Below are 20,333 nucleotides of genomic sequence, written 5' to 3'. Positions count from 1 at the left end.
TAACCTTGGTAACCAAATGGGTTCATGTTATTTCTACCATAGGGTTCTGTAATTATATATATTACAGAAAGCTATGATAGAAATATTATTAAAGTGATCAAGATGTGGTGATTAACACATTATTAATAGTCACGTTAATTCCCAAATCGCGACATTGTGTCAAATATTGCACTTGGTATATTATTACTGCAATCTTGATTGATTCCATCATAAAATGTTATCGGGTGCGACATCAAATCAGTTTTAATAGAGGTGCATGTATCTGGGCTACTGAGAGGTATTGTTGGTGCAAAGTTAAGGATGCATCAACCTCCAGTCAGGGGAATACAAGTTGATGCACCATTCATGTTGTTAGCTTCTTACCATATTGAATATGGGGTATACAACTCCTGTCCAGCTCTTCTCATTATCCAAGAAAAGGACATTTTATTGCCCTTTATAATGTGACTGTCTGTACAAATCAGATTAGTGCTTTTTACATTGAGGACTATTTTCCGCTGCCTTTGCGTTTTAATTATGTATGGCAAGTATGGATTTTGTTTTTAAAATGAAAGACCAAGCAATAAAAAAAATAAGATGTTTCAAAACGGTCATGCTTTTGGAATAGATTTCGTGTTCTGTGCTGATCATAATCTTTTTTTTTGTTTTGTTACAAGTTTGAAAACCTCAAGAAAACCCAACCGCGGTCATTCAGCAAATGGCGAACTCTACGGCTCTGAACAGCAATATCACCCAAGTGTCCGTCGATAGCAACAAGAACGCTGAGACTGTGAAGACGGCGCTTATAATCGTGTTGGTCATCTGCATCTGCTTCTTCTTGTACTTCCTTACAATTATACTCTGTGTCTACTTTACCACAGCTCATATTCGAGAGAACACTCGCTATGTCCTTTTTGTCCATTTGCTCATTAATGACACACTGTATCTCTTCCTGGGATCTTCTCTGGTGGTGCTTAACGTATACTTGATAAACCTCCCTGTGCCATTATGCATAGTCTTATTGACTCTATCCTTAACTTCCTTTTTGGTCACCCCCTATAACCTGGCAGTCATGGCTCTTGAACGCTATGTAGCCATTTGCTACCCACTAAGACATGCAGAGCTTTGCACCACACAGAGATCTCATGCTGCCATTGCTATCATATGGACCGTGGGATTCATGTCTTGTGTTGCTGATTTCATTGCCTTGAGCGTCACAGTTGAGACAAAGTATTTCTCTCTCAATGCGGTTTGTGGCCGGGCAATGTTTATAAAGACCCCAGTGCAAAACACCATGAGATCCATGACCCTCATCCTCAGCTTTACCATGGTGGGACTGATAATCGTATACACTTACATCAGGATCATGCTGATTGCACGGAAGCTTGGCTCAAACAAGTCTTCTGCCTCCAAGGCTGGGAAAACAGTCATGTTCCACGCTTTCCAGCTTCTGTTATGCATGACCGCTTTCACCTCTCATTTTACGGAGACATACCTCAAAGATTATTTTGCTTTCTTGCAAATAACTAACTTCCTCCTATTCACGTGTCTGCCTCGGTTTCTCAGTCCTTTCATTTATGGGATTAGGGACGAAGTGTTTCGCAAATATATAATAAAGTGGCACTCTTCTGCAATCACTTTAGAATAGACCCACCAGCGACCTTACAGATGTTAAGATGTTTCAAAACGGTTTTGGAATAGATTTCGTGTTCTGAGTATGTGACATGCTTGACTTTTAGTACACATGCTTCAATACACATGAAGAGACTTGTGAGATTTTGAAAGCCCTGCATAGAATACTGTACATCTATAAAAAAAATCTCTTGCAGATTGTAAAGTACTTGCGCTTTCACTAATGACGCCCCAGGAATTTAGCTGACTGTTTGGCGACACTGGTAGTGACTGTTTTCCAATCTACAACTTGGCTGAAAAACCAAAAAACCTATGTGACCTATAGATGTGGTACATGTAAATTTTGTAAATTCATTTACGCCTCTAAAAAGTTTACCAAATCTTACAATACAAAACACTATATGATGAAAAATTTTATTAATTGCAAATCAGAAGGAGTAATCTACCTGACGACATGTCCCTGTGGTTTAAAATATGTGGGTAAGACGTCGAGAGAATTACGGAGATGCATTGTAGAGGGAGAGGGGGATTGGCCCGGTATTAAAGGGGTTGCACCCCATATGGCCACCCCCTGACCTCACCAGGGAGGCAAGGGGTTAACTGGACTGAGGTCCAGGAATGTGGTTGTTACCTTGCTGCAACATGAAAATGTGTGTTCCCCTGTTCTAGTGTATTATCACCATGTAAGTGTCTGCACCACACACACACTGGGATCCATCTGGGAGGACAAGGGTTAATAGTTAGGAAGTAATTATAGCCCTTTGTTTAATTTTCCCGTCTTTTCAGGCACCATTTTGCAGAGTCCCATAGGTCGCCATTGGAGCTCCATTCCTTTCAATGGTGGATCTAGCGGTTTTGGAACTGTTTCCCTCGAAGACCAGCAGGTGGCGTCCGAGAGGAGGAGCGGCGGTTTCCCATTGTAAGTCAATGGGCCCATTGACTTCAATGGAGATTCCTCGACGGCGACTCCAGGAATAGGTTGGCAGCCGTCCAAACCGCAAAACCGCAAAGCGGAAACATTGTCTAAAAAAGAGCTTTCATCACGATTAGTTCAAGGTCAACGACAAGTGGCGTGGGAATCTTGGGTTCTAGGGCACCCAGGAATAAAATTATTTTTGCCCCTAGCCCCTAGGCCTCCCTACACTTGACCACCACCGGGTCCAAGAATCCAGGGCCCCCAGAAAGGGTCGTGCTGGCCAAGTGGGTCACGCCATAGGCTTCAATGGCGGCGAGAGGAGCAGCGCGAAAAAACGGCTAAGTCCAAAACCCTGAAAAGTATAAGCCCATATCTCCGGTTCTGGAGGGACCAGAGGGCCGGGGTTTGGGGTGCCTGCTGTCACTGTTCAGGCATGACTGCAGGTCCATTCCCAACCCTCTCCGTCCGACCCGACAGAGTATGGACCACCATAAAGGTCCGTGAATTTTTCCCATAGACATCAAAGGCGGCAGTTCCCCATTGACCGGCTATGGCGGAGACGTCCCATAGACTTCAATGGCGGTGATGCTCCAATGTAAGTCTATGGCGATACCCATAGGCGCCAATGGCGGAGATTCCCCATTGAAAGTCTATGGCGGTGGAGCCCGTTGAGTTCAATGGGAAAGAAGTGAAAAACTGAGATTTATTTTACAGCGGAGAAATTTGTTATAAAGAGATAAACGGTTTAACTTGTATTTGCATATCTCCGGTTCTGTGGGTTGCAGCGGGCTGAAACTTGGCTACTAGGGTGAGTCACTTCCGGCATGAAGAACTGGGTCGTTTGGACCCGCTGGGCCCAACAGAACCGGTTATTTTGATATGTCTGTATTTTAAAAACTATATTGTGTTTCAAAGCAGGGACAAAAGCCCGTGAAGATTCCTGCACACTGAGGAATGCAAATGGTCAGGGGGGCGACCTAATGTCTAAGAAACAGACCCCTAATCAAAGGTTCAGCCTATCTAACTGTTTACATGAGGGCGGAGAAGTGCAGGGCTTGAGTGGTTGTAGGTGTTATAACTCACACCTACAAACAAAGAATATCCTGCCCAGATACCCCATCTGGTAAACTGCCTGGCGCCCCTGACTTGGGTGTGGCGCTACAGAAATGAGAACCCCAGGGTCCCAGTATGCATGTGCCATCTAGCTTGTTTAACACTGTTCCCACGTTAGAGATTGGGTGCAAGTAATTTTTCTCCAATAGCCTGCACTCAATAGTAAGAATAGGGTTGAAAAGATATATAAACTTATGTCAACCCTACAGTCTTTGTCTTCTTGTCACATATTGATTGATACCTGATTGCTGGAGAATTGCTATTTGACTACTTCTTCATTCCAACCCCTAAGTAAGTGTTACCTTCTTGTCTGTTAATTGTAATTGTGCATTTTGTTGTGTTCACCTAAGGAATAAATATACTTTATTATATCTAAGCCTCGTTCAGTTCAACCCAGTTATTTGGTGTATATTATATCTTGTCATAAGTTACCGTGACACGCATCACAGAACATATTAGTACGATTAAAACCCCAAAAGACACCACAGTTGCCAGGCATATTAATCAATCTCATAGGGGGGATGTTACATGCCTATCTTTTCAAGGTATAGATCTGGTTACTCTGGGTATACGCAGAGGTGACATTGATGTGGCACCGTTAAAGAAAGAGGCAAAATGGATTTACACCTTGGGGACTCAAAGGGTTAAATTAAGGATTTGTGTACTCAGCATTTTTGTGACACCAAGATCTGAGGTACATTTATTTATTTATTTATAAAATGTTCTACCAGGAAGTAATACATTGAGAGTTACCTCTCGTTTTAAAGTATGTCCTGGACATAGTTAATATGACAAATAATACATGGTTACAAATACAGTTGCATAAATGAACAGGGTATACATTATATACAATACATTGCATGCACAGTTAGAGAAGATGTATATTATAAGCTTATGTAACAGTTACAGACCAGATTAAAATGTGAGACATCCTTAGTTTTGAAAGAACTTAAACTGGTGGTTGATGTGAGAGTCTCCGGTAGGTTGTTCCAGTTTTGGGGTGCCTGGTAAGAGAAGGAGGAGCGGATAGATACTTTGTTGAGCCTTGGGACCATGAACAGTCTTTTGGAGTCAGATCTCAGATGATAAGTGCTGCATGTGGTAGGGGTGAGAAGCTTGTTCAAATAGGTGGGTAGCTTGCCCAGAAAGTATTTGAAGGCAAGACAGGAAAGATACATAATCTACATCAATTATTTGCTAACCTTCATTCACTAGCCCTGATTCCATCTTTTTGCTCCCACAAGCTAAGACGAGTCTAGAGCAGAAATGAGTATGTGTGACGGTGAAGGGGTGACCAGACCAATAATAAAGGTATTATACCCGGCTGGTTGCCCCTAAACCTGGTTGGGAATGAAGGGGTTAACTGTATGGTCACCATAATGCCATGTATTCCCTGTATATCACGTGCGACGTCCCCTGAGTCATACCGTAAAAAAAAAATAGAGCGTCAGTTCTGCAGCCAGAACCCAGCTGCATTCCTGTTAATATGTACTGTATTATGTAGAATGTGCCCGCTAAGCAGAGGGGGCTCCTAGCCCTGTGGAAAGAGTTAATTGAATAAGCGTGCCTGTGGTGAGCATCTTCATTGTAACCCCGGGTCACTTCCTAGCTGCAGACAGAACAGGGAAAGCCTTAACCACAAACTCAAGTGGATAAGTGGGTCGGTCTAGTTAAGATGGCGGATTGCAACAATGTACAATGTGGTCTCATCCTCAGATTAAGGTCAATTGGTAAAATGAGTCTGCGGTTATCGATCCAGACAAGCAATGCCGGCTTCTCACCGCAGACCACATCACAGAGCACATTCAATTAAGGACCCAACTTACGTTAGGAAGGAGCTAGCACTCTGATTTTTGAGATACAGAGGGCTAGGGGATAATAATAAACATACATATTGTTATTATACCTCCAACTCATATATAAGCCACATATGAGAAAAAGCCTTGTTTTAGGTATTTTAAAATATGAAGACAGGAACCCTTTCCTGTCAGCCCTGGCAGTGAATCCATTAGCATGCGCTTATGCTTGGGATAAATGAGCTGAGGGATTTCCAACTCCATACATTAAAGGGCACCCTGCTGGGCTGCTGCCCCAATGTCTAGAGAAGTCCGGAGTTGAAAGCCTCAGAGACCCTGAAGTGTCAGGGAGGGCAGGATACAGTAAAGTTCCCTATATCGGTGTAAAATCCTGGATAGCAACAAATGGTAGCCAAAGTCCAGACTTGCTGTTGCCAGGTAAGGGGTGGGGTCCCGTATGCTAAGAGGCATAGGTGCTAGGTTAGCGCATGTCCTCAGCAGACCGGGAAGCCACCTCTGCCAGGTTCATGAGCTACTGGCAAGTCTGGGATAGGTGAGAAAAGTTATTCCCACAGGGGGAATGGCTATACAGGTTAAAGATAGGAGTCAAAAGCCTATAAGAATGCCTGCAGCCCGGTTATGAGCAGATTAATCTAAGATTCATCTAAAGAAACATCTAAAGATTCAACCCAGGTCCGTTCAAGCTTCTGCGGAGTTCCGGAGTGTGAGGGGTCAAAACATCGTAACCAAGGATTGCACCCCTCTTCCAGAATTAATTTGAACTAAGGATTCCCGAACGAATCCTGTAAGAACACAACGAAAACTTTTCCTTCGGCGGAGATACAGGAGCTGCACACCGCGCCACTAGCCAAAGACTGTCACACAGCTCCATTCACGCACCACCCCACTCCTGGGCAGTGGTGCCAAGAGACTTTGTTTGCCTGTTATTCGTTCCGTGGTTCATTATATTTCGTTTCCCCATCCCAGTAAGTGTATATTGAGGGTAATTGTGAAGGATTTTGTGTATGTCTTATATGGCAATAAATTACCATTTATTTTACCCTCCTTGTTGTGCTCTATCCAGAATCCCGGTATTAAGGTGTTAATAAGACTTGGTCTCCCGAGACAGGCTCTTATAGTAACTGGTGGCAGTGGTGGGATGCAGATAGAGCCTATGGTATAGTCTTCTGCGGGTTTCTATAACATAGCAGGGGAACTCGTAGATCGCGATTTCCCAAGACAAGTGGTAACTTACACACGCTTCACAAGAACACAATATAGTACAACTCTCCTTTGCCATTACCCTGTGCTTGCGGCCACAACATGAGTCAACGATCAGGACGGTTCCTGTCCTGGGACCGAGCTCGGATCATGGACCGGTGTGCAGGCTATGGACTAACGACGGACGGTCTGACAAAGGTGCAACTGGAGGAGGACTTGGAGAGTCATGAAGCCCGAATTGCTTCACCGGAGGGGCCTGGCCCCTTAGCTGCAGTGGCAGCAGACACCAATCAGCCCGGGGTACAGGAGGTTAATTCCGCCCTGGAGCTGCAAGTACATGGTGAGGGAGCGGGTGACCACCTGGATATTGGCCTGGCGCCAAGAGGTGCGGAGGAGGTAGTCGCTGCGGCTGCCGGACTTGCCGCTCCATGGCTCACGAACTCCTTGCTTCATGGGGAGAGAGGGCTACAGCAGCTAAGAGGATTCAGATGCTTGCCGCCCTGCACGGAATAGCTCCTCACTCTTACCTTGTCAACGGGGAACAGGATATTCCCCAGGTGAACCGCCACAACTTCAGCATGTTTGTGGATGGCACAGACCAAATTGACACGTTCTTAAATTACTTTGAGACTCGGTGTAACGCTACTGGGTACCGCATTGGGACTTGCATTTGTGATTAAACCCCTTGTTAACTGGTCTGGCCTGTAACGCTTGCACGAGCCCACAAACTAGACCTGACCCTGGTACTGAGGTGGGAAGGACAGTGCCGCGCACCCACAGCAGCGGGGGCGTGCCTAGAAGGCGGATTGTCAACTTAGCCGGGTTGGAGAGAGAGTTAATCCAATATACTGTACCTGCCGGGGTCATGGGTTATAGAGAGCTGCGTAGTCAAAGTCCGTAAGCCAATGGTCTGGGAGAGGAGAGATATTCGTCGTTGAAGTCAAGCCGGGGTCAAAGCCAGAGAGGGTCCTCAAACAAGCCATGTCGGTATTCGAAGGGTCAATCTGCAAAGGATTCAGGAACAAGACAGGACAAGGCAAAACACAACGAAGGATCCGCACAAGGCTATAAAGGTTATGCTCAGCAATGCATCTGAGCACTAGCATGGTATTTATCAGGCAGGAAGCCAATGGCACAGGAGGCGGAGTGGGGGCGTGGCATAAAGCAGAGGCTGGGATAGGTGCAGGAGAACAAGGTTCTCGTTAAGGCTTGATGCGCAGCTGGTGATCGTTGCGCAACGTCACGCGTGCGCACCGCACGTGGAGGAGGCGCAGCGTGTCCGAGGGGGCAGAGCCAAGCTCTGTGGAGATCTATAAAAGGAGTGGGTACACACGCGCTCTGTAACGAGAGTGGGGGAGAGGGGAGCGGAGGCAGCTGCAGTACTTTGTGTAAGAGAGGAGGGAACACGCTGCAAGGGATGTGTTCCCTGATTCCTCACAGTACCCGCCCCCCCTTGAGGATCGAACTCCGGACGATCTAAGTACAGTTTGTCTGGGTACCTGGCGTGGAACCATCTGAGTAAATCAGGAGCGTGGATCTGGTCGTGTGGTACCCAGGAACGCTCCACAGGGCCGAAGCCCTTCCAATGCACGAGAAACTGTAGATTTCCTCTGGAGTACCTGGAGTTAACGATCAATTGAACCTCAAATTCCTCTTGACCTTGGACTATGACTGGAGGTGTCTAGGAATAGTATAAGGGAATCTGGAACTTTGATTAACAGGTTTCAGGAGGGAAACATGGTATACCGGCGGTAATCTCATAGAAGGAGGTAATTCCAGGCGATACGCCACAGGGTTGGCTTGCTCGAGGATTTTGAAGGGTCCCAGGAATCTAGGAGCCAATTTTAAGGTATGAGTCTTTAACCTGATATTCCTCGATGAGAGCCATACCTTGTCTCCTGGTTTTAGTCTGGGTGCCATTTCGATCTGCCTGAGTCTTCTGTCTCCGAACAGATTCATGGAGAGTCCTCTGAATTCTCCTGCATGAGTCTTGGAGGGAGTTGACTCTGGCATCTGCAGCAGGGATTCCGGAGAGATTGGAAGAGAAGTAGGGTGATACCCGTAATTAACAAAGAAGGGCAACTCTTGGGTTGACTCGTTTCTGACGGAGTTGTGTGCAAATTCGTCCCATGGTAATAGATCAGCCCAATAACCCTTATCAAGCTTGGAGACAAGCGAAACGCGTTGAGTGAACAGCAGCATAGGTGTGTCCCCAGAACCCCCTCTGAACCATCTTCGTGATCGATCGCAAACCGGAAGTGACGTGACGGGCCAAACCGGAAGTGACGTGACGCGATCTAGAGAGTGGAGCTGATGGTGACACAGAAGCTGCGCATCTATAATTTTATGTGTCTATGCACATTGTGCCAAATGGTCTGTCCTGTTGAAGCCTGGTACTTCTCATCAAGCAAGTCTTCCTCATTACACACTAATTGCTGGTATTATTTTGAGAAATTGTGAGTCCCCATTTGTGATCTTCTTGGTTGTTTTTCCTGTTGAACATATTACACTACAGTATATATATATTTTTTTCTCCACATACGGTGACATCTGTGCTTCCCACAAGTTTTCTTCGGCAATCAACATAAGGAGGAACTGGATCTTCTCCTTCAGGGTTAAGCTGCGACTTTTTAAGTTTTTTATTGATGCACCTTTAATAGAAGCGCATCACATCCCCTTGTTTGCACTTGTCACAATTACCCTGCGTATCAGAAACAAAACATTTTAAATATTGCTCTAGAGATTGGTTTACTCTCTCCGTCTGCCCATTGGTTTGCGGGTGGTACCCGGAAGAAAAAAAGAAGAGAGATATTGAGCCTTTGAGGAAAGGCACGCCAGAACTTTGACACAAACTGTGATCCTCGATCGGACACAATAGAGACAGGGACCCCATGTACATGAAAAATCTCTTTGATATAGACGTCTGCTAGAGTAGCAGAATTAGGAAGGCCTTTGAGAGGTATAAAGTGGGCTTGTTTGGAAAATCTGTCGACGATGACCAGGATGGTATTCATATCATTGGAAATTGGCAGCTCTACAATGAGTTCAAAGAACCTCCGGAATAGGAAGAGGACGTAGCAGACTAGATGGCTTTTTACGAGCGGACTTGTTTCGGGCACAAACAGAACAGGACGAGACAAATTATTTTATATCATTCAGCATCTCGGGCCACCATAAAGTGCGTCTAATTAAATCTGAAGTTCTTCTGATCCCAGGATGACCGGCCGACCTTGAGTCGTGACCCCACTCGAGGATCTTTCGATGAAAGTTCAGTGCAGCATATAAGCAACCCTCTGGTATCTCTAGTCCGTCAGGAATCTGAGTCTGAGACTCCAGGATTTTATCCATGATATCGAAGGAATTGGTAGCGATGATAAATTTTGAAGGAAGAATTGTTTCTCGAACATCTTCGGTCCTGTCTTCAGAAATAAAATGACGAGATAAGGCATCGGCCTTTAAGTTTTTAGTACCAGGAATGTAAGAAATTACATCATTAAATCTTGAGAAAAAGAAGGCCCAGCGAGCTTGCCATGAACCAAGGCGTCGAGCGCCTTCAACATACAATACATTTTTGTGGTCGGTATGAATTAGAATAGGATTCTCAGTACCTTCAAGGAGGTGTCTCCATTCTTGGAGTGCGAGCTTGATAGCCAAATGTTCTCTATTGCCAATGTCGTAGTTAATCTCTGCGGAAGATAACTTCTTGGAGAAGAAGCCACATGGATGCAGGCTGTCCTAAGGAGAGCGTCTCTGCGAGAGTACTGCTCTGGCTCCGTGTCCGAGGCGTCAACCTCCAAAGTGAAAGGAAGAGTAGGATCAGAGTGATGCAGAATGGGACAGAAAGAGACAGGCTCCAGGGCACACACAAACTAATCCTGATCGCTTGCTTGATCAAACAAAAATTAAAAATCGTGGCCCCAATGTAGAAAAAAGTGAAAAATCTTTATTGCAGGATACAAAAGTGAACAGTATAAAACCTCCCACGCGTTTCAACCAATGACTAGTCTTTCTCAAGGATGTCGACTATTTGATTATGCTCCCCAATTATTCTCCCCTGTCTGATTCATACTGATCACACATATCCTGTTTCATTCCATCTATACCTGGAGTGCATGGCAGATTTGTACAGTGTGATGCAGAATGGGAGCGAAAGTAAATGCGTTTTTTAGAGATTCGAAGGCCTGGCAGGCCTCAGGGGACCTGGAGGAAGGGTCTGCGTCTTTCTTGGTCAGGGCGGTAATGGGAGCAACCAAGGTTGAAAAGTTATAAATAAACTTGCAATAATAATTGGCGAAGCCAAGGAACTGCTGAATAGCTTTAAGAGAGGCAGGGGGCCAATCTAATACTGCCTTAAGTTTCTCATGATCCATAGTGAAACCTTTCTCAGAAATTATATAGCCCAAGAGGGAAGTAGAGGTCTGGTGAAACAAGCTTTTTTCCATCTTGGCATAAAGACGATTCTCACGGAGACGGGAGAGAACAAACTTGGTATGCTGGATATGCTCAGACAAGGATTTAGAAAATATGAGAATATCGTCAAGGAACACGATGACAAAGGAATTCAGGACATCACGAAAAACCTCGTTTACAAATTCTTGAAATACCGCCGGTTCATTACAAAGTCCAAAGGGCATCACTAAATTCTCGTAATGGCCGTAGGGACTCGTTAACTTGACGCACAACTTGGGATCATTGGGCGACGTCATGTGTACGCGCCGAGAACGGAGAAGGCGCAGCGTGGCTGAGGGGACAGAGACGAGCTCTGTGGAGGTTTATAAAAGGAGCGGGTGCGCGAGCGCTCTGTAACGAGAGCGGGGGTGCGTACACCAGAGGAGAGGGGAGCGGAAGCAGTGGCAGCTGTAGTACTTTGTGTAAGAGAGGAGGGAACACGTCGCAAGGGACATGTTCCCCGATTCCTCACATGGCCAGACGGACTTTGCAGGGCATCCCGAGAGAGGATGCCGATGACTACGGTCATGTGTAAAGTATGTTGCTCACCCAATAATCCCTTACACCAGAAGCATACCAGGGCAAATTCCGGACTGGGGATAAGGGACCCCAGGAATCCTATGTTAACTGCGGAGCCCGCATGGCATTGCATGTGACCCATTGGGTGGAGGGTTATTGGGTCACCAAGCTCCACACGTCACTGGACTTGGTTTTCCAAGAGCAACTGCTGCAGCAGTGTCCCTCGGATGTGAGGGCATGGGTCTTTGAGTGTAAACCTAAGACACATGAGGATGCTGCGAAACTGGCTGATGACCAGCAGAACTTTAATGAGCAAGAAAGTGGCTCCCAGGGATGTGGCCAGCCGGCCAAGGGAGCCAAAATCACCCCTCAGTGGATACACAAGCCTTCAGCGGAAGGCAACGCACCCAAAGCTGTAGAGTTTAGACACGAAAGGCAGTGTTATTCTTGCAACAATGTCGGTCACCTCAGGCCAGACTGCCCGGACCGGGACCAGTCCAGGGGCATCAGGGGCAACGATCACAAGCTGCGAGGCCGGTCGCCCATGTGCAACTGGCACACACAGAGGAGCCAAGAACAGCCCTGGAATTAACCCACATAGGGACGTCCATGGGAGAACCTGCACTTGCCACCTTGGAGCCAGCAGCGGAGATCGGAGGGCATCAGGTTGCACCCGTCTTCTGCTCTGGTCACGTGGTTCTCCGGTGGCTCACACTGCTTACCTGCTGCGGTGCTATGGAATGGATTCCTGCATTGACCTCACTTTACTGGTGAATGAACAATCTACGAAAGAAATGACAAAGATTAAGAAGGACATTGTGAGTATCCAGGGAAGACATGGACATATCCTGGAATCTGATACCTCAACCAACTGGACCAACAAAATCAAGAACACTATTGAAATACACTGCCCCAACCTTATTAAATACAAAATAGACAAATTTAAGCAAGTTACCGTGGACTATACAGACAGAAAGGTTTATAAATGGCTACTGGGGCTTAATGACAGCACTCAAGGTCGACCTGGCCAAAGGAAAAACTACTCTAGGTCCAGGAAGGCAGCATTTGTGGGGACCCGATATAATACAAATGACACTGATTTGTCGGACCCTCAGGATAACACCACCTCAGACTCTTTTTTAGGACAAGGCCCAGCTGGCCACAAAAAAACACCGCTACCCTATTCCGACACTGGGGACCAATCCAAAGTGGTGATTGGAAATCAAAGATTTCTGCCAAGGCAGATCAAAAACAAGGCATTGAGAGGTGCGAAAGGAAAACCACCGAATCAGTGATTTTCAACTTATCGGATCATGTGTTAACACCAGGTGAAGTCTCGGGTTCTCAATAAAGGACTTTCTTTTGTCCCAACCAATTCCCAGCAATCCTTCCACTAGGAGGTGGACTTGTACAGGCTTAATCGTCAGTTGCAACTGAAGGACTTCTTCAGTAGAATGAATGAGGCTGGGACCACCAAAGAGCCTACTAGTGCCACAGCGGGTGTAAAGAAATTCAGACCCAAGAGCACTTTTGACCCACAAGTGATCAACCACAGCGTTTCCACTTTTATGGGCCTATTGAGTCTGATACGAGACTATGAATCTGGAACTTCAAAACAAGTTATCACAACTTTATGAAAGATGAACAACGGGCATTAAAATCCCTTAATGACAACAAGGAAATAATCATCAAACCAGTGGATAAGGGAGGGGGTATCGTGGTGATGCCGTATTCCTATTATCGCAAGGAGATTTTGGGACAATTGATGAACAAGGATCATTACAAAGAACTGGACACAAACCTTACAGCATCCTACAAGCGAGAAGTTGACTATCATCATGATGGGTACAAGCAATGGATGGATTACAAATGACACCACAAGGTTCCTTACCCCTGAACATCCGATTATGCCGGTACTGTATTCCCTGCCCAAAATCCACAAATCATCGACAGAACCACCAGGCAGACTGATTATATCTGCCAGGGGATTACTATGCCATCCATTGCCCCAATTTGTTGACTTTTATCTGCAGCCTAATATGTCCTCTTACATCAGAGACACTACAGATTTCATAAATAAGCTAGCAGCATTAACACTAGATGTTATAGATCTATTCTTGGTATCCCTAGATGTGACAAGTTTATATACTAATATACCTCATCAGGAGGTATGGAGGCAATTAGAAATCACCTTAGTTGTCTCGGCCAATATGCTGGACCTCCATCAGAATTTATAATGATCCTTATTGAGCTCATTCTCCATAAAAATGATTTCAGATTTGAAAGAACCTACTACTTACAGTTGATGGGAACAGCTATGGGGTCCAATATGGCCCCTGCCAACATCTTTATGGACACGTACGAACAAACCCATCTCCTACACGATGCTTCACATATTGAGTGCATACTACACCATTTACGCTATATCGATGACGTGTTTCTGCTATGGGGTGGACGTGAGCAGGATCGTCTTGAGTTTTCCCCTTATCTGAACCAAATAGTGTCCACTATATGGTCCACCTCTCATTACAGCACAACGGAGATTGTATTCCTGGACAAAACAGTATTTAAACACAACAATACACATTGTACAAGGATCCACACCAAAAAAAGGACAAGAACACACTCCTGGATGTGACCAATGATCATCCACCCCCTCTAATGACGGAACTTCCCTTCTCACAGATGTTGCGAGTGCGGAGAATCACCAGTAACCCAGCGGATGTTGAAGATGCACTCCAGAAAATGGCAGAGCGCTTCCGCGAAAGAGGGTATGACCATTTGGAGATAGATCAGGCACTCATGAAGGCTCAGATGCCTACAAGGGAAGAATTACTGAAACCAGCGGTAAAATTCACGGACAGTAACTGCTTTAATGTGGTTTCCACATATAGCACCTCCTCTGGCCATATCCAACGCAGTGTAAGGCTAAGGCCCCGTTGCACGCGTCCGCACGGCTGTCTTGCTTGCCGGCGGCGTGTGCAACTCACTGCACCGCGATCTGCGGTCTGCAGGAAACCTTTTCTGGCGCGGAGGTGCGTGGCCAAAATGGGTGGGGGTGCGGCCATGACGTGAGGGGGCGGGACCACCCCTCAGCCGTTCAGCCCCTCAACTCCTCAGCCGTTCAGCCCCTCAACCGCTGAGCCCCTCAGCCATTCAGCCCCTCAACTCCTCAGCCATTCAGCCCCTCAACTCCTCAGCCCCTCAACTCCTCAGCCCCTCAACTCCTCAGCCCCTCAACTCCTCAGCCCCTCAATTCCTCAGCCCCTCACACACACAGACAGGCACTCACGCACTCAGGCACACACACAGTCAGGCACTCATGCACTCAGGCACACACACAGACAGGCACTCATGCACTCAGGCACACACACACAGACAGGCACTCGCACTCAGGCACACACACACACAGACAGGCACTCACGCACTCAAGCACACACACACAGACAGGCACTCACGCACACAGACAGGCACACACAGAGACAGGCACTCAGGAACACACATACACACAAACAGACAGGCACTCACGCACTCACAAATACACACGGGGGTGAATCAGAGCAGGGGGGGAATCGGAATGACACACAGCTCGGCAGGCGAATTAACCCCGTCACTGCTAGGGGGGCCTTCAACTCAATACTGACATTGTCCCGCAGTATATGAGCAGCGTGTACAACGGCACGCACACAAACACACACACATACACACACAACCCTCCCCCCCCTGCGAAGAGGAGAGAGTCTGTGGGAGGGAACAGGGGGGACTTCCTTGGTGCTGCAGAGTTTATTTAAAATCGCTGCTTTCCCCCCACACTCTCCTCCCCGCTTCCCGAAGCCTCCCCTCATTGGCTCACAGCCACACCACGTGACGCGTCGCCGCTTGGGATTACAATTGTCTTGAATCCCCTGGTGGCTGACGCATCACAGTGTGTAGTGAGCCGTGCAGCGAGGGGGGACCTGCTCGGGAGAATAACATCACACCGCACGGGCCCTCGGAAGCAGCAGGACCCAGGCCTAAGGAGGAACTGGAGCTATTGAAAGGGACATTATTTTCTTACTATACTTCATTTGAGAGGACTATAATATTGGGACTATTCTTGTAACACTATAGTTAAGAGATGTTTATCTATGAAAAGGCTGTAATATTTATGGATATACCAACTTATAATTGTCAGGGGAGCATTTACAAAAGTCTCCCAGCTGCAAAACTAGTTAAAAAAGAATTCAATTCAATTTTTACAAGGGAGGCCTTCGATTTCCTTTCCACTGAACTCCTTTTCATTAGATAGTTACATAGTTACATAGTAGATGAGGTTGTAAAAAGACATGCGTCTATCAAGTTCAACCTATGCAAAATTTAGACAACAGATACTTTATCCAATATCTATACTTCCTTTTTGATCCAGAGAAAGGCAAACAAGAACACCCAGTGTCATATCATCCAATGATATCTCATAAGGGGGAAAATACATGCCTTCCTGACTCCAAGAATTGGCAATCGGATTATTCCCTGAATCAACATTCTTCCCATGTTTACTTATTTGGTATATCCCTGTATACCTTTCCTTTCTAAAAAGATGTTCAACCTTTTTTTGAACAAATCTATTGTATCTGCCATCACAGTCTCCATGGGTAATAAAGTCCATATTTTAACTGCCCTTACAGTAAATAACAAATTACTGTAAATGTTGCTGGTGAAATCTCCTATTCTCCAACCTTAAGGGACGCCTCCGAGTCCTTTGTACTGCTCTTGGGATTTACACCTTTTTAACCGGGATCATAACATTGAGCAAAACAAGGAGGTAAAACAAATTGTCATTTATTTAGTTGAAACAGACATACACACAGTGGATTACAATATACAAGAGAAGAGACACACTTACTGGGGGGTCTAGGTGAAAAAACTAGCCTTTCCTAGATTCTACAGTCCATATAACAAAGTTTTTAGTTGATCGGGACTTAGCCCGAGATGTCCTGGAACCCAAATCGGCATGGGATTCCACATGCCACCACTGTACAAGCTCCAGAGCCTTGAAATAACTTTACCGCGAGTGAGTCCCAAACGTCCTGGAACTCAAAACGGCTTAAATCCCCAACCGTGTCCACTGCGTTCAATTCTTAGAACATGGCCGGAAAAAGTCAGGATTTAGAAAATGTCTCAACCTGAAATTTCTGAAGTCGGCTTGCTGCTATTTCTCATGGAGCATCTTTTGGCGGATTCAAATTTTCCACTGCTGTCTTGGCGCTCAAAGTCTTAGAGAATCTCAACACCGGATTAGCTGCAGGCTTTCTTATAGTATTTTAGTCCCATTCATGAAATACTCCAGCCAATTCGAGCGTGGGAGAATTCCTACCAACTAATCAGAGACTTGCCAGAGTCCTGAAGCTGAGCAAGGATGGATTCGGAATCTGACAGGGGCATGCGCCTCTGCTACTTGTTAGTCAGAAGCCACCAGTGGAGTTAGGTGTCTCAAGGTCTGGGCTGGGCAAATGGTAGTCCGATGACTTCCATTCAGCCCAAGACGAGGGTACTTGAAGTTAACTCCTCTGCGCAAATGGCTTTCACACCTTGGCAATCTCTGTGGCTTTCAACTCCGGGACCCGAGCAGACTTGGTGGTACCAACTAGGTAACCAGCTGGGCTCTCGGAACCACGGACTTGGAAATCCCCAGCTCATATACAGTGCATAAACATTTATTAAAAACAAAAAAAGGGAATATAATGCTCACTAAATCAATAATGTGGTTGTAGTATGATGGTGCCTTGCCCGTCTAGACTGACGGTGGGTGCCACTGATGAGCTGAAATTAACCTAAATCAACAACAGCTGTGGAGTGAAGGCATATTTATTGCCAACGCTTAGCAGCTAGAAGCTCATTTGGGAGTGCACTCCTTGGCAATTAAAACTTAACATTTAATTAATAAATATAATAAAATAAGTTCGTAACATAAAGTGAATTTAATTAACTACATATAATGTACTGAGGCGAGAGGGAATGGAGAGATGATAGATGGCCAAGGTATATAGTGAAGTGTGCTTGTGGCTAAATAAGTTAGCAAAAGCAATAGATACCAAATTGGCCTTGATATGGGAGTGGGTTACTCTGCTTTGAGAGCTCAAAGGTGCTTGCCCTGTATAAGTGTATTGTGCGTCATGTGGCGTAGCATACCGATCAAACCAGCCTGTATTGATATAATAGCCCAAAACAGTGTTCAGCTAATAAATATAATATTTAGGCCAATAGATAGTTATTGTCACTGCATGTGCAACTCAATAACAGGTTGGTGGTACGTGGATTGATTCTGCGCCCAATGACATTTAACAAACACTATACACAGATGGTATATAAGGAAAGCTACTAGTTATAAAAAACCAGGATAAGCTGATACTAAACACTCTGCTAATTGTTAAAGCAGTAAACAAATTATTACTGTGGTCTATGGACATGCCGTCCAAATATAATCAATACTGTGAGTACTTGTCCCCAGCAAAATCACTGCACACACAAAGCCCTTTTAACAATTCACAAAACAATTCACAAGTGAATGAGTGGCTCTGTATAGCAGATGCTGACAGGCTAGCTGTACTAGTGTTAAATGTCACGTGAATCGCAACAATTCGCAACTAGATATCTGATAACCACCAGGCAAGATGACACAATAGCTGACAGTACAGAGACAGTACAGAGACAGGCTAGAACTTAAACCACTGAGTGAATAGAGCCTGCTATAACCTGGATGCGATCGCGTTTACAATTGAGCAACAGCAAAGAACACAGACACAATGTAACGATACTACCAGTCTCTCTCAGTTCCCTCACGCTGACGTCACCACGCCAAAACACCCTACGCGTTTCCCTCCTTGACGGAGATTCTTCAGGGGCGAGTGATAACCAGCTGATGTCGGAAGCGTGTTATATAGCGTCACAGGTTGCCATAGCAACCAACGGGCCAATGAAATGCTTGCGCAACGCTTATGCCGATCAGTAGGGTACTGTATGTTAGAACAGCGGTTATTAAAGAGGTACACACTGATTTTAAACAATAAAATAAGGTATAATGGGGGTTACAGAGTCACCTGCATGTGGGATAGAAGCTCGTGCATGTAGGCTTGTAGGAGGCTTACAAAACTATGCCAAACTGGTAGATACTGAGTAGCTGTTCTGTGATACGTGGCAAAACACAATCATAGCAGGTTAAAAACATTTAAACACGTACTAGATGAAATGCATATAAACCTATACTTGTTCCATAATAAGGGGCTATGCTTGCTTGCCAGTAAATAGAGGGTATATACAATAAATAACAGATATATAAGTTGTTATTTGTATGAGACTTTCTATGGATGAATAAACATACTATCCACTCCACTAATGATCAAATAAATGGAGTATAAGTAAAACCCTCATTTAACCCTTGAGGATTCAATGTTCTTAATTTGTATATCCATTCAGCCTCACGTTTTAATAGTCTGTTATTTATATCACCACCACGTATGTGGTTTTTAATGTGGTCAATGCCTGTAAATGATAGGCACTTAATATCTCCCTGATGAATATTATTTACATGGCGTGCCACTGGTGTATCTAATTAATTATGGACAGAGTTTATATGTTCAAGTACTCGTTTTTTAAATTCCCTGATGGTTTTGCCAACATATCTGAGGCCACAATCACAACTGATCAAAAATATTACATTGATGGTCTTGCAACTTATATGGTGTCTGATATCGAATGTTGCAGATTTGTCATGAGTCATGAAGAACTTAGCAGGATTGATGTATTGACATGCTTTGCAGTTTTTACACTTGTGCATGCCCTTTGGTGGAGGTATTAGCCAACTCGATGATATAGGGCGTTTGAAATGACTATGCACAAGGCCATCCTGCAGATTAGCAGATCTTCTGCTAGTGATGCTGGGAGAACCTTTTAGAATTTTAGCAAGGTCATCATCCGATCTTAAAATATGCCAATATTTTGAGAAGATCTTTTTAATCTCATGCCACCTGTAATTGTAAGTTCCAATGCACCGAACCTGAATATTTGGTGGTCTAGTGTTAGGGCCCAGTAGCTGTGCTCTATCACTATCTCTAGCACGATGATATGCATTTTTCAATGTAGCCATAGAGTATCCCCTATCTAAGAACCGTTCTTTCAGGTCTTGGGCCTGTGTTTGAAATTCTCTAAAAGTAGAGCAATTACGGCGTAGTCGCAAATATTGCCCAATGGGGATACTTTTGACTAAAGATGGAGGATGGTGGCTAGTGGCCGCCAAAAGGCTGTTGGTGGCCGTCTTTTTTCTAAAGATTGTAGTCTGCACATTGCCATCTAGGTCCTTACTTATTTTCAAGTCCAGAAATGTTATTTCTGTTGCATTATACTCAGAAGCTAATTTTAGGTTCAAATCATTGACATTCAATAGAGACACAAATTCAACCAATACAGTAGCCGGACCATGCCAAATCAATAATATGTCGTCTATGAATCGAATCCACAAATCAATGTATTGCGTATATTGTGCAAATCTGTCACTGAACACATGTTGGTCTTCCCACCAGCCCAGGTACAGATTGGCATATGTTGGTGCACAGGAGGTGCCCATCGCTGTTCCCTGGGTCTGGTGGTATAGTGTTCCATCAAATAGAAAGAAATTGTGACATAAGACAAATTACAGAAGGTCTATCATAAACTTATTGTGTTCAGTGTAACCA

At 45.1% G+C, this 20,333-nt stretch overlaps 1 protein-coding gene across 1 annotated transcript; it reads left to right on the top strand.

Annotated features, from left to right (window-relative positions):
• The first annotated feature begins 697 nt into the window (after positions 1–697).
• On the top strand, positions 698–1,935 carry LOC142490810 (odorant receptor 131-2-like). Its single transcript, XM_075593234.1, has one exon. The coding sequence runs from the start codon at positions 698–700 to the stop codon at positions 1,625–1,627; it is 930 nt and encodes a 309-aa protein (XP_075449349.1). The 3' UTR covers positions 1,628–1,935.
• Positions 1,936–20,333: the final 18,398 nt, after the last annotated feature.

This window comes from Ascaphus truei, chromosome 3 (assembly GCF_040206685.1).
Source record: "Ascaphus truei isolate aAscTru1 chromosome 3, aAscTru1.hap1, whole genome shotgun sequence".
Lineage (NCBI taxonomy): Eukaryota > Metazoa > Chordata > Amphibia > Anura > Ascaphidae > Ascaphus > Ascaphus truei.
The sequence above is the reverse complement of the archived record's forward strand: the minus strand, read 5'-3'. Positions and strand labels throughout refer to the sequence as shown.